Below are 13669 nucleotides of genomic sequence, written 5' to 3'. Positions count from 1 at the left end.
TGGTAGGGAAGAAGGGTCAGGGATAAGTTTCACTGGGGTAGGGAAGTGAAATGAAGGACTTTTCATATATTGTATCTCTTAACTTAGTTCTTAAATTAGCCATGGAGTTAGGTACCTCAGTACTCCCCCCCCCCCTTTTTCTTTTCCCCCCTCTTTTTAAATTTATTCGTACTGGGAATTGAACCCAAAAGTGCTCTACCACTGAACTACATTCCCATCCCTTTTTATTTTTTATTTTGAGCTAAGAGTCTCACTGAGTTGCCAAGGCTGTCCTTAAACTTGGTATACTCTTGCCTTAGCCTCCCAAGCCACCGTGGTTACAAGTGAGTGCCACTATGCCCAGTGGTCAAAAGCTCTTGGTGGGGATTAATTACTGGAGGCTGATGAAACTCCATCCTCCTTTACTGGTAAAAACCCGTAAAATTACATGTTTAGCTCCTAGATTCTGGGGTTCCTGACCTACTAGAGAGCACTTCTCTCCTTATCCCTTAGATTCAGGGAGGGATTCATCCTTGCTTAGGGTTTTACAACCTGTTCAGGCAGCTTCTCTCCTCCTCTGTATTTTTGAGAGTGCTAAAGAGCTGGTCTTGTGTCTTCTGCACTGATACTGTAAATACTTCATAGCAGTCCTTTTCCACTTCTGACATCAAGAATAGAAGCATGATACTGATGGTGTTATTTGGGGGTACTTTTTGTATTTCATACAGTAGAGCAGTTAAGCAGAGTACTACTGTAGGGGTTCTTCAGTACACTTGGAGATTGTATTCTAGGAAAATGCAGTTTGCTGCAAAAAAAGAAAACATTAAGGTCCACAAACATTTCCTTCTATGACAATTTATTTACATTGCTCTCAAATACATGGTACAATTATCTATGTGTATGTGTACAGCTATATATATATGTGTGTGTATATATATATATATACACACACACGCACACACATTTTTATGCTTATATTTATATAAGCAAAATTTATACCCTTTTGAGGTTTAAATATTAGTTTTAACTTAATATCAACTTTTTAGTTCATAGTATGATGACCTAAAGTATAGCCTACTTTCTTTCTTTGAACTTATCCCAAATACAGAACAACTCAGGTATAAGAAAAGGATGGAGTTGAAAGTTTATCAAATCTCTTGTAGGCTGTTTCACATGTATATTCATAGGGGGTTTATCATAGGCCTAAAACTCCTGACTTGTCTTTATTCTTCTTTTAGAACATTTAGAAGGAGCAAAGTCTTAGCTGTTTTTTTACTGCTGATATCAGTGTTGAGAATCATACTATAGCATAGTTTTGCTTTCTTCCCACTTAAAATCACTGTATGGCTTATCAAGTAACACATTTGCAAACGTATGATGACTTAATACAAAAGAAGTCCTGTGTAAGTGGGCAGTGTAATTGAGAATTGTATATAAGAAACAAGACAGACTATGTCATTCTAGAGTTTTTCATCATCCAGTCCCTCCCACCCCCTCCTCCCATGAATTATGCTATATCTACCTAGGTATCCAGGCCAGAAACCTAGGAGTCTTTTGGTGATTTCCGCCTGGTTTGCTCAGCATCTTACCCACTGATTTCCCAGATTTCAGTTTTCTTCCTCTTTGACACATTTTCCACACTGGGGTTATAATGATATTTCTTTTTTTTTTTTTTTTTTAATAATGATATTTCTAAGTAACAGCTGTTGTCCTTGTCCAGAGTCCAAAATCCTGCATTTTGTCCCATGGTCCTTTAACCTGACTTCTGTCTGCTTCTCAAGCCTCACACCTCCTCCTCATCATCTTTTTTTCTTTTTCGATACTGGGGTTAGAACCTACAAGCATTCTACCACTGAGCTGCATCCCCAGCTCTTCTTTATTGATTTTATTTTGAGACAGGGTCTGGCTGAATTGCCAGTGCAATTTGAATTTGGGATCCTTCTGTCTCAGCTTCTTGGGTTGCTGGGATTACAGGAATGTATCATTGAGCCCAGTCACTTCATCTTTTCTTTCTGTGCTGTTGTGCACCACAGCTTCATTGAGTTGCTCTCACTTCTTTAAGTCATAGATTATCTGTTTCCTGAGGACTGCAGCATGTTATGCTATCTACTTAGAAACTCTTCCTTCTTTCCCTTTTCTTGATGGCAACCTTATCCTTTTGATTTTAATACTGCTTCCCTAGGAAAGCATCCTTGGCTCACCAGGCAGAAACCCTGCCCCTGTTGTGTCCTATAACTTCCTATAACTGCTCTCTCGGCAAATGACACACTTTATTATAATTTTGTTTGATCTCTTCCCCCAGTATGAACTACTGGAAATATATTTTTCTGTTATATTGGTAGTGCCTGAAAGATAGGAGGTTTTTAATAAGTATTTGTTAAATAAATGCATAAATGGAATCTGTTGGAAAAGAGAAAAAAAGTGTAGAATATGGGTTTAGAAAAAAAGAAGTGAAGGTGGGGTGATAAAAGATACAAAAACAGTAAGGAAGGGTGCGGTATCTCTAAGCACCATTAGGCAGGAAGGTAAGTGGGGGCAACTATAAACTGTAGCTCTTGACAGAGAAAGGGAGGAGTAGATAGGGGACACCTTAAATAATAAAATTCTATTTTATATATATATATAATTAATTTAATTAATTTTGAATTAAATTGTGTCTTTTATTTTCTAATTTGTGTTTGTAGTTGGCTGAAATGAGAAAAATCTCAGTTATTTAGGGTGATGGCTGGATCAACTTATAGAAAGTTGAGATAGCTGCTCTCATTTTAAAGAGTAATCAGCAGAATTACTGATAATTACAATTAAAATTGTAGAATTTTAAAGAGTCCATGACCAGATGCTGAGCAAAGAAAGATCATTTTGGTAACATAGTTTTTAGGACTAACTGTAATAAACTTTATTGTAAGTAGAATGATGGTTTATACTCATTTATTAAGAGATTTAAATGTAGAAAAGAGAATCTTTTGGGAAGGAAGTGTTTGAATTCTGTTGAAAAAGCTCTAGAAAATTACGATTACCAGTGGTTACAGTTTTGAAAGTGAAGTGCAGTTGAATATTGAGTATCCAGAGCATCCAGTGCCCCCACCCTTCCATGAATTATACTATATCTACCTAGGTACCCAGACCAGAAACCTGGGAATCTTTTGGTGATCTCCATTTGGTTTGCTCAGCGTCTTACTGATTTCCCAGATTTCGATTTTCTTCCGCTCTGGCACATTTTCCACACTTCTCACTTGCTAGTGAGAAGACAATTTCAAGAGCAGTAAATAGCTCTAATTTGGCTCCAAAGAGAGATCTGTTTTTACTAGGTGGTTTGTGATGGCTCCAGGACATCCAATTTGGATTATCTACTCATTAAAAGAGAATAAATTGCAATGCAAACATACTTGTTAAGTATTTTAAAGTATGTTAGGAAGCTACATTTAAAAAGTGCTTATTATAGAAAATACACTCAAATACTGGTGATGTTACTCTCTTGTCATTTTTTAAGGCCTGTTTTTATAATAATTAAGATCATGCAATATGAACAGTGTATTTTAAAATCTCCCTTTGTTTCATTAACATAGCATAAGTATTTTTCTTTTTTGGTATTAGGGATTGAACCTAGGGGCCCTTCACTACTGAGCCATATTCCCAGCACCCCCCCTTTAAAATTTTTTTTTTTTTTAGTTGTTGATAGACCTTATTTTATATGTTTATATGCGGTGCTGAGAATCCAACCCAGTGCCTCACATGCCAGGCAAGTGCGCTACTGCTGAGCCACAACCTTGCCCCCAGCTCTTTTTAATTTTTTATTTTTCAGACCTTAAAAAGTTGTAGTAGCCAGGTATGGTGGCGCACGCCTGTAATCCCAGCTGCTTGTGAGGCTGAGGCAGGAGGATCAGGAGTTCAAAGCCAGCCTTAGCAACTCAGGGAGGCCCTAAGCAACTTAATGAGACCCTGTCTCTAAAAATATAAGAAGGGCTGGGGATGTGGCTCAGTTGTTAAGTGGTCCTGCGTTCCATCCCTGATATATATATAAAAAAAAAAAGTGTAGTGTACAGCATTTTAAATGGTTGCAGATTTTTCCCTGTCATTTGGACGTTCTAGAACTTATCCAGCTGTTTCCAGTTATTAATTTACTTTGATTCTTTTGTTATAAAAATTAATGTTGGGGCTGGGGTGGTGGCTCAGCGGTAGAGCGCTCGCTTAGCTGTTGGAAGCCCTGGGTTCAATCCTCAGCACCACATTAAAAAAAAAAAGTAAATAAAATAAAGGTATTGTATCCAACTACAACTAAAAAATAAGTATTTAAAAAAATAATGTAAAGAGGAGTAGTGAATATCCTTGTGCTTAAAGGTTTTTTTTTTTTTTCTTCAATTTGACCTGTTCCTTACTTTAACTTAGTTAAATGGTTTTCTTTTTCTTTTAATAAGAGAGTTCTTCTATTGTGATGCAGCCACATCAATGTTTATAGCAGCTCAGTTCACAATGACTGGACTAGGGTATCAACCTAGGTGTCCCTCAATAGATGAATGGATAAAGAAAACGTGGTATATATACTCGATGGAATATTACTCAGCTTCAAAGAAAAGTGAAATTATGACATTTGCCAGTAAATGGTTGGAGTTGGAGAATATCATGCTAAGCGAAATAAGCCAATCCCACAAAAGCAAAGGCCAAATGTTTTCTCTAATATGCAGATGCTAATTCACAATAAGGCGAAAGCACTAGGGATAATGTCACCTTAAATTAGGTAGAGGAAAGTGATGGGAGGGTAGGGGAGGTGATGTGGGGATAGAAAAGAAGTAGAATGAAACAGAAACTATTACTGTATTGTATATATGTGACTACATGACCAATATGATTCTGCAACATGTACACTCAGAAAAATGAGAAATTATATCCCATCTATGTATGATATATCAAAGTGCATAAATGCATTCTACTGTCATGTATAACTAATTAAAACAAGTAGAAAATTTTTTATAAAAGAGTTCTTACTGTGTTATTCAGGCCGGCCTCAAAGTTCTGGATTCAAATGATCTTTCTGCCTCAGCCTCCCAAGTAGCTGGAGCTACAGGCAGGTGTCAACATGCCTTGCTTATATGATGATTTTCAGACTTGAATTCATGAAAATCCCCTAGGAGGTTTGTTAAACAGATTTCTGGACTCCATCCTGAGAATTTCTGACTGAGAGATCTAAGGGCAGGCTTGAAAATTTTCATTTCTAACACATTCCTAGATGATGCATACACTTTGAAAACCATTGACCCATGTTATTAACAATGAAACTATAATACTGAAGTTAAGTTTCTAAATCAGTAGGCGTGATTATGATCTTGAATGAAACTAAGTTCATGTACCAACCTGTGTCAGGGAAGTTGAAGGGCTGAAGGAGTGTATCAGCATCTAGCACTGAGAATTGGTGCAGTTGGTTGACATGAGTGTGGATAGATGTTAGGTTCTGTGCTGGGTGTTGTGAGTTAAATATTCTGTGATGGATAAAACAAAAAGCTCCTTTTTGGCTATTTTATACTCTGGTGGTGAGACAAGTATGTCATAACCATAAAGTACCAGAAGAAAGGTATAAACAAAGGACTTTAGAATTCAGAGAGAGGGGGCTAGGGGTGTGGCTCAGTGGTTGAGTGCTTGTGGTGCTGGTTTCAATCCCCAATACTACAAAAACAAACAAATAAGTAAGAAGGAGGGGAGATCATGTTTTGTTGACATGTGTTAAAGTAGGATACTGAAAAGTACAAAGTTCTAGGAGAACTTGCTGATTTTAGAGGAGTTTCAGAAATATCATATCAATAAAACTTGAGAATTTCAGCCAGTCAGGCCAATGTTCAAAACCCAGTTCTATGTCAGATTAGCTTTATGAAATTAGATAAATCACTTATTCTGCATCTGTTTCTCATCTGTAAAATGTGGATAATCTCTCAGGGATGTTTGTTGGAGATACTATATTAAAAAACCCAGTATGGTGCATTATAGGGAACACTTAGAAATTGGTGGATAAAGCTAGGTGCAGTGGCACACACCTGTAATCCCAGAATCTTGGGAAGCTGAAGCAAGAGGATCATGAGTTCAAAGACAGCCTCAGCAGCTCAGTGAGGCCTTAAGCAACTCATTGAGACCCTGTCTCTAAATAAATACCAGATAGGGGGATGTAGCTCAGTGGTAGAGTGCCTCTGGGTTCAATCCCCAGTCAAAAACAAAAACAAAACAAACAAACAAACCAAAAACATATTGATGAATAAATGGTAAGCTGTTGAAGATTTTCTGTTGGTGCCACTGAGCATTATGACTAGCAGGGTCACCAGGCACAGTGGTACCCATCTGTAATCCCAGCAATTTGGGAGGCCGAGCAGGAGGCTTACAGGTCTAAGACCAGCCCCAGCAATTTAGTGAGAATCTATGTCAAAAAATTTTTTAAAAGGATGGGGATGTAGTTTCAGTTGTAAAGTACCCTTGGGTTTAATCTCCTATACTAAGAAAAAAATATTAGCAAGGTCGAATCACCAACAGTTATCCATTGGTAGAAAAGTGATTAATCCCTTTTGAAACAGCTTTCCTCTAGATTAAATTTAAAAGGAAAATTTGTTAAAAAGAAGATGGTTGGTCTCAGCTAGTTGTGGTGGTGCATGCTGGTAATCCCAGCAATTTGGGAAGCTGAGTCGGGAGGATCTCAAGTTGGAGACCAGCCTCAGCAATTTAGTGAGACCCTGTCTCAAAAATAAAAAGGACTAGAAATATAGTTCAGTTTAAAGTGCCCTTGAGTGCAGTCTCTAGTACCAAACCAACTAAACAAACAAACAAACAAAAACCCGAAGGGTGGTATCTAGAAAGTGTGTAAATTGCTGCTACTTTATTTTTTCTAATTTTAAGTTAGAAGCTTGGATAAACTTTTATTAAAGTAAAAGGTAGCAGTGGGCCTGCCCTTAGCCTTCTTCAGGTTTGTATAGTGTACAGTGGCAAAGCACTATTCTGCCTTTGACCACTCTGGGTAGGAAAACTGGCCTTACCACTCCTCCTCTCTTTTATCTTGCTTTTGTGTCCACAACATTGACGTATTTTTTGCGTGCATTGTCTATCTAGGTCTCCCACCTTAAAATGAGCTGTTAGGCAAGGACACCTCTGTTAATGCTGTGTTTCAGCTTTTGGACTTAGTGTCTGGCTCATAGCAGGGGATGACTGACTGATGAATGAATACTGATTGAGGATATTTAGGTGAAGGAGAAAACTATTGGGTTGATTCTGTTTTTGATTTTTTAACTTTTTATTGACATAAAATAATTGGACGTGTTTATGAGGATGATTCCGTCTTGTAAAACTTAATAAAAAATTTTTTTGTGTGTGATATTAGAGATTGACGCTAGGCCTTGTGTGTGCATGGTGGCCAAGTGTGCTGCCACTGAGCTACAACTCCAGCCCCCAAATTAGTATCTTAACATGCAGTTTATATTAAGAATGCCCTAATTGTCTCAAATGTCTTTCCACAAAAATCCAAAAAGATTGACATATTATGATTGCTTGCTGTGTTCTTAAATCTATTATGTCTCCACCCCTCCCTTCCTTCCAAAGCCATTTATTTTCTGAAGAATTTGGGGTCATTTGTTCTTGAATTCTGCATCCTGAGTGTGGCTGATTGCTTCCTTCAGTTATTATTTAACTTGGCAGCATCTAAAACCTCTATGTCTTAAGAACTAGAATTTAGATCTTCATCATATTTAGTTTAGATTTCTTATAGTACTCCAGGGGTTAGGGATGTAGCTCAGTGGTAGAGCTCTTGCCTAGCATGTGGAGGCATGGGGTAGAGGGGGTGGGGGAGAGATACCCTATTGGTTGTGAAGTACATTTAGGTACTTTGTAATTATTGCATCAGAAAGAGCTTATTGTTTGGCACTCTCATTTTAGTGATAATACAGCTGATGAGTAGGTTCAGGTGCTAATCACCTTTTTTACCTTTTTTTCAGAGAAGCTTGATTCTTTGCTCTCAGACTACGATATCCTCTCTCTTGCCAATATCCAGCAGCACTCCATAAGGAAAAGGGATCTACAAGCCTCAACACATTTGGAAACATTACTAACTTTTTCAGCTTTGAAAAGGTAATTTGAATTATTTATAAAATAATATTGGGTCAGTGAGGGGCTTGGTTTGGCAAAAGCAGAAATCTTAGGAAAAATCACATCATAAAGATTTGTAATTGATATAATTATAGTCTGTCATACATGATTCCTATTCTGAAATTCATACTGATGAGTGTTTTCTTAAAAAGTGAGTGATGTAAAGGTATTAATTATGGTGAAATGTTTATGAGATTCTAAGAAGGAATTTTAATTTTTTATTGTTTTTATTTGGGGGATATTGGGGTTATTTTGTGGAGGTACCAGGGATTATACCAGGGGCACTTAACTACTGAGCTACATCCTCAGTCCCTTTTATTTTTTATTTTGAGGCAGGGTCTCACTTAGTTGTGTAGGGCCTTGCTAAGTTACTGAGGCTGCTTTGAACTTGTGATCTTCCTGCCTCAGCCTCCTGAGCTGCTGGGATTAGAAGTGTGTGCCACCCTGCCCAGCTAGGGATTTTTACAAATTGAATGCTTATAATACTTTACATTTTCAGTATAACCAACCAGGTACTAAATATTATCTTTATGTGTGAGGACATGAGATAGAGAAAAATGTTTTGTTTAGGACCCACACATAGACCCCACACATAGTGGTGGACTGGGTCTAAAATTGAGCTCCTCTTATTTCAACCATAAATTGATTGATGTGCTTGATTTGGGTAGTAATTTTAATCCATGCTGTTTTGCAGATTTATTTATTTATTTTTTAAATGAGCGTTTTTAAAAAATGAGGTAACTTTTTATTTTCATAGCTTTATTTTATTCATTTATTTTTTTATGTGGTGCTGAGGATTGAACCCAGGGCCTCCCATGTGCTAGGCAAGCCCTCTACCACTGAGCCACAACCCCAGCCCATGTTTTGCAGATATAAACCAGTTCAGTAATTGCAGACCTCATTCTAGAGTCTGTAAAGAAACTTTTTATCCAGTATTAAAAAATAAACACTAGGAGAATGTAACTGGCCTGAATTATTGTTTGTTTATAGGATAGACTTGTATCCCATTTTTTTTTAATTTTAATTTTTAAAAAAATTTTACAGTAGGATGCATTTTGACATATTGCACACAAATGGAGCACAACTTCTCATTTCTCTGGCTGTACATGGTACAGAGTCACTCCAGTAGTATAATTATGCATGTATATAGGGTAATAATGTCTATCTTATTCTATTGTCTTTTCCATCCCCACAACCCCACATCTTCCTTACTCCAAAGTTCCTTTATTCTTTCCTATCCCCCCGTTCCACTTATTTATTTATTTACAGCCTCCACTTATGAGAGAAAACATTTGGCTTTTGGTTTTTGGGGATTAGCTTATTTCACTTAGGAAGATATTCTCTAATTATATCCATTTGCCTGTAATTTTCATTCTTTAAGGCTGAGTAATATTCCATTGTGTATAAGTAACACATTTTCTTTATCCATTCATCTGTTGAAGGAATCTAGGAAAAGTAATATGTGTGCCTGCTTAGGGGCTGGGTATGGTAGTGTTTGTCTGAAATTCCAGTAGCTTGGGAGTCTGAGACAGGAAGATCACAAGTTCAAGGTCAGCCTCAGCAACTTAGTGAAACTCTGTCTCAAAATAAAAAGGGCTGGGGATATGGAGCTCAGTGGTATATATTCCCTGGGTTAAGTCCCCAGTACCAAAAAAACAAACAAACAACTACATACAGGCTGGGATGTATTTCATTGGTGGAACATTTGCCTAGCATGTGAGAGGCCTGGTTTCCATCCCCGGTACTCCAAAATATAAAAATACTAGAGAGATTTTAATGTTTTTCAGTTTTTTTAAATTATATTCACATTTTCATGACTATACATCCTGTGTAAACTTCTAGAAATTTTTATTGTATGTTTTTTGGCACATGAATCTTTTGTGCACATGATATGTGTAGGTATAGCTGGCCTTCTGTATCTGAATTCTGTGTGCATGGATTAAACCAACTATTGATCAAAACTCTTAGAAAGAAATTTTGTTTATATTGAGTATATACAGATTTTCCTGTCATTATTCCCTAACAATATAGTATTGTATTTGTTTTATGTATTAATTTTTTTGTAGTGTTGGAGGTCAAACCCAGGGCCTTGCTTATATTAGGCAAGTTTTTTTTTTTTTTCTTGTTTCAGTGCTGTATTTTATGCTTTCTCTGAAATAGTGGCTTAGATTGCTAATGCTGCTGCAGAATCAAAATTAAAATTCAGATCTATTGATTCTCAGTTATCATTCAGGGATTTTGATGGTTATATTGTCTTTCCTTATTCACACATGTGATTACTTCTGAACCCTGGGGCCTAGTGTTCAGATCCATCTTACCCATTAAGTCTTATCAGTCTCTGGTCTGTGGTTTCTGGTGCATTATTCTTTAAAAGTTCTGTAAGAGTCTGAGATTAGAGACAGATGTTTGAAAAGGCATAGTTAGGATCAGTAATAAGAAGAGTAAAAGACTTAGTGGTGGTTTATATAATCCTTCAAGTCTTTTTATATATGAAACATGAAGGTAGAAAATGAGGATCATTATTAATACAAATTCCTGAAAAGTGGTGGATAATTAAAGCACAAACTACAAAGTATCATAACAACAACAACAGCAACAATCAAATGTTTTGTTCTAATAGATTACAAAAAAAAAAAAAAATTCAGACTTATCTATTTCTCATACAACATTAATCCTGAGATTAACTAAAAAATTTAGAGAAAAGTGAATGCATAAAAATGTACATTCCTAGAATAAAACCTACTGACAATGCTCAATCAAGCAACACATAGCATTTCCCAATAGCCAATAGCTACTTTTTTTTTTTTAAAAAACCACTGAGCTACATCCCCACCCTTTTTAAATTTTTTTTTTAATATTTATTTTTTAGTTTTTGGCGGACACAACATCTTTGTTTGTATGTGGTGCTGAGGATCGAACCCGGGGCCGCACACATGCCAGGCAAGTGCGCCACCGCTTGAGCCACATCCCCAGCCCATAAATTTAATTTTTTAAGAGTCTTGCTACATTGCTCAGACTGGCCTCAATCTTGTGATCCTCTTGCCTCAGCCTCAGGGATTACAGACATGCACCACCATGTCCAGTTCATTTGTTCTGTTTTTTTGTGAACTGTACAACTATTTGTGTAAAATTTACATGTGTTAGGTATTATAAGTAATCTAGAGATGATTTAAAGTATAGGAGAGGTTATATGCCATTTTATATTTGGGACTCAAACATCCACAGATTTTGGTATCTGAAGAGCCTCCTGGAAATATTCCCTCAAATATTGGAATACTGAAGGTGATACAGACAATATAGATACACATTATTATAAACAGTCACATAATTTCCAGTGCATAGAATTTAGCAACTCTTGAATAGTACTCAACAAGTGGATATTGTTTAATCAAATTGATTTTTTTTTTTTTTTTTTGCTATAACAAACAGTGCTTTAATGAATAGCTTTGTAGATATACCTCTTCTGGTGTTGTTTTTTGGGTGGTGGGATAGGGATTGAACCCAGAAGCTCTTTACCACTAAGTCACTTCCTTAACCTTTTTTTTTTGTTTTGTTTTCCCTAGCCCTTTTTAAAAATTTTAAATTTTGATTGAGTCAGGGTCTCCCCAATTGCTTAGAGTCCTGCTTAGTTGCTGAGACTGCCCTTGAACTTGCAGTCTTCCTGCCTCAGCCTCCTAGTTGCTGGGATTACTTGCGTGTGCCACCATGCCCAGCTCTTTTGGGGGTGTGTGTGTGTGTGTGTGTGTGTGTGTGTGTGTTATTTATTTATTTATTTATTTATTTATTTATTTATTTATTTATTTATTTATTTATTTATTTATGTGTAGATGGACACAACACAATGCCTTTATTTTTTTAATGTGGTGCTGAGGATTGAACCCGGGTCCTGTGCTAGGCGAGTGCTCTACTGCTGAGCCACAATCCCAGCCCTGGGTGTGGTTTTTTTTTTTTTTTTTTTTGAGAGAGAGAGATTTTTTTTTTTTTTAAATATTTATTTTTTAGTTCGGCAGACACAACATCTTTGTTTTCTATGTGGTGCTGAGGATCGAACCCGGGCCGCACGCATGCCAGGCGAGCGCGCTACCGCTTGAGCTACATCCCAGCCCCTGGGTGTGTTTTTTAAAAATATTTTTTCAGTTGCATATGGACACAATGCCTTTATTTATTTATTTTTATGTGGTGTTGAGGATCGAACCCAGTGCCTCACATGGACAAGGCAGGCGCTCTGCCACTGAGCCACAATCCCAGCCCTCTTTTGGGTGCTTTTAAAGGTTACATTTATAGGATAATTATTCAGTCAAGGATGTGAATGTTTTATTTATTTATTTATTTACTTATTTATTTTTTGTGGTGCTGGGGATTGAACCCAGGGCCTTATGCATGCAAGACAAGCACTCTATCAACTGAGCTATATATCCCCAGCCCAGGGGAAGGTATTCTGTAGTTTTGATTTTCATTTTATGTGAAAATGAGCACCTTTTCATTTATTTTATTTTTTCAGTCAGTTGACTTTTCACATTCTGGGACCATTTTTCTATTGGATTGTCTTTTTGACTACTAAATTGTAGTAGTGTTTAGAACATTAAAGAAATTGGTCCATTACTGTACATTACTGATTATTTTAGGCAATTACAGGCATGTGCAACCATGCCTGGCTGTTATTCCTTTTTTGAAGACACAAAAAGAAAAATAAATAAAAGGCGCAAAGATGTTAGATAATGTGCCTAAAATCTCTCAGCTAGTAAATGGTTGATACAGGATTTGAGCACAGGCCTAATTCCAAAGTTTGTGTTGTGTCTGTTGTACTGATGAGAGTTGTTGAAATGGATATGATAAACTGCAAGGAAGGAGTAAGAGCAAGGGGAAAGGAAAGAAAGCAGAACTCAAAATTAAGCTTTCTGGGTTTCTGTTAAAGCTTGATTTGGGGTGGCCTGTAAAATCCTTGCCAAGGGGCAAATATTTGTATGTCTTGTGTATTTCTCTTCCATGTCTCGTAGACGACATTGGTTCATTAAGAAAATGTTGGGCTGGGGATGTAGCTCAGTGGTAGAGTGCTTGCTTAGCATGTGTGGGGCTCTGAGTTCAAACCCCAGCACCACAAGGGAAAAAAAGAAAAAGAAAATGTTAAATAATATGGGCAAGTTTGTAATTTATTTTTCATAGTTTTGATCTTAAATGTTTAATGGAGGGCTGGGGATGTAGCTCCGTTGGTAGAATGCTTGCCTTGCACAAGGCTCTGGGTTCAATCCCCAGCACCACAAAAATAAATAAATAAATAAACTAATTAATAAATGTTTAATGGGAAATGTGTCTGCTGATTTATGAGAATTTCATGCCAGGTGCTTTAAAACAGGTTATTTAACCTTCAGACCAGTCATTTAGTCAATATTTTTGCCATTTGCATAGATGAATGCTAGGTTCGTAGATTAAAACCAAAGGCAAAGAGTGAGTAAGTGGAGGAGATAGGATTTGAGCCAGGGTTTTCAGAATCAAATCCCAATAGCCTTCCTTTTCTACTACATTGTGTTATTAGAGCTTAAAAAAAAAAAAAAAAGAGTTGACCTGATGAGTGCATATTATG

General features: G+C 36.8%; 1 protein-coding gene across 2 annotated transcripts in view; it reads left to right on the top strand.

The window, feature by feature from the left end:
• The window catches only part of Adam17 (ADAM metallopeptidase domain 17), a 55062-nt gene that overhangs the window by 3893 nt on the left and 37500 nt on the right, over window positions 1-13669 (top strand). The window contains exon 2 of one of the 2 annotated variants that reach the window (XM_046441229.2): window positions 7938-8070. In XM_046441229.2, coding sequence (XP_046297185.1) covers window positions 7938-8070 — 133 coding nt within the window. Of the gene's footprint in view, window positions 1-7936; window positions 8071-13669 lie in introns of those variants that run through there. The other variant, XM_046441230.2, reaches the window with a different exon arrangement.

This window comes from Marmota monax, unplaced genomic scaffold (genome assembly GCF_021218885.2).
Source record: "Marmota monax isolate L192 unplaced genomic scaffold, Marmota_monax_Labrador192_F-V1.1 WCK01_AAM20220418_F8-fsc00010, whole genome shotgun sequence".
NCBI classification, from domain to species: Eukaryota; Metazoa; Chordata; class Mammalia; order Rodentia; family Sciuridae; genus Marmota; species Marmota monax.
The sequence above is the reverse complement of the archived record's forward strand: the minus strand, read 5'-3'. Positions and strand labels throughout refer to the sequence as shown.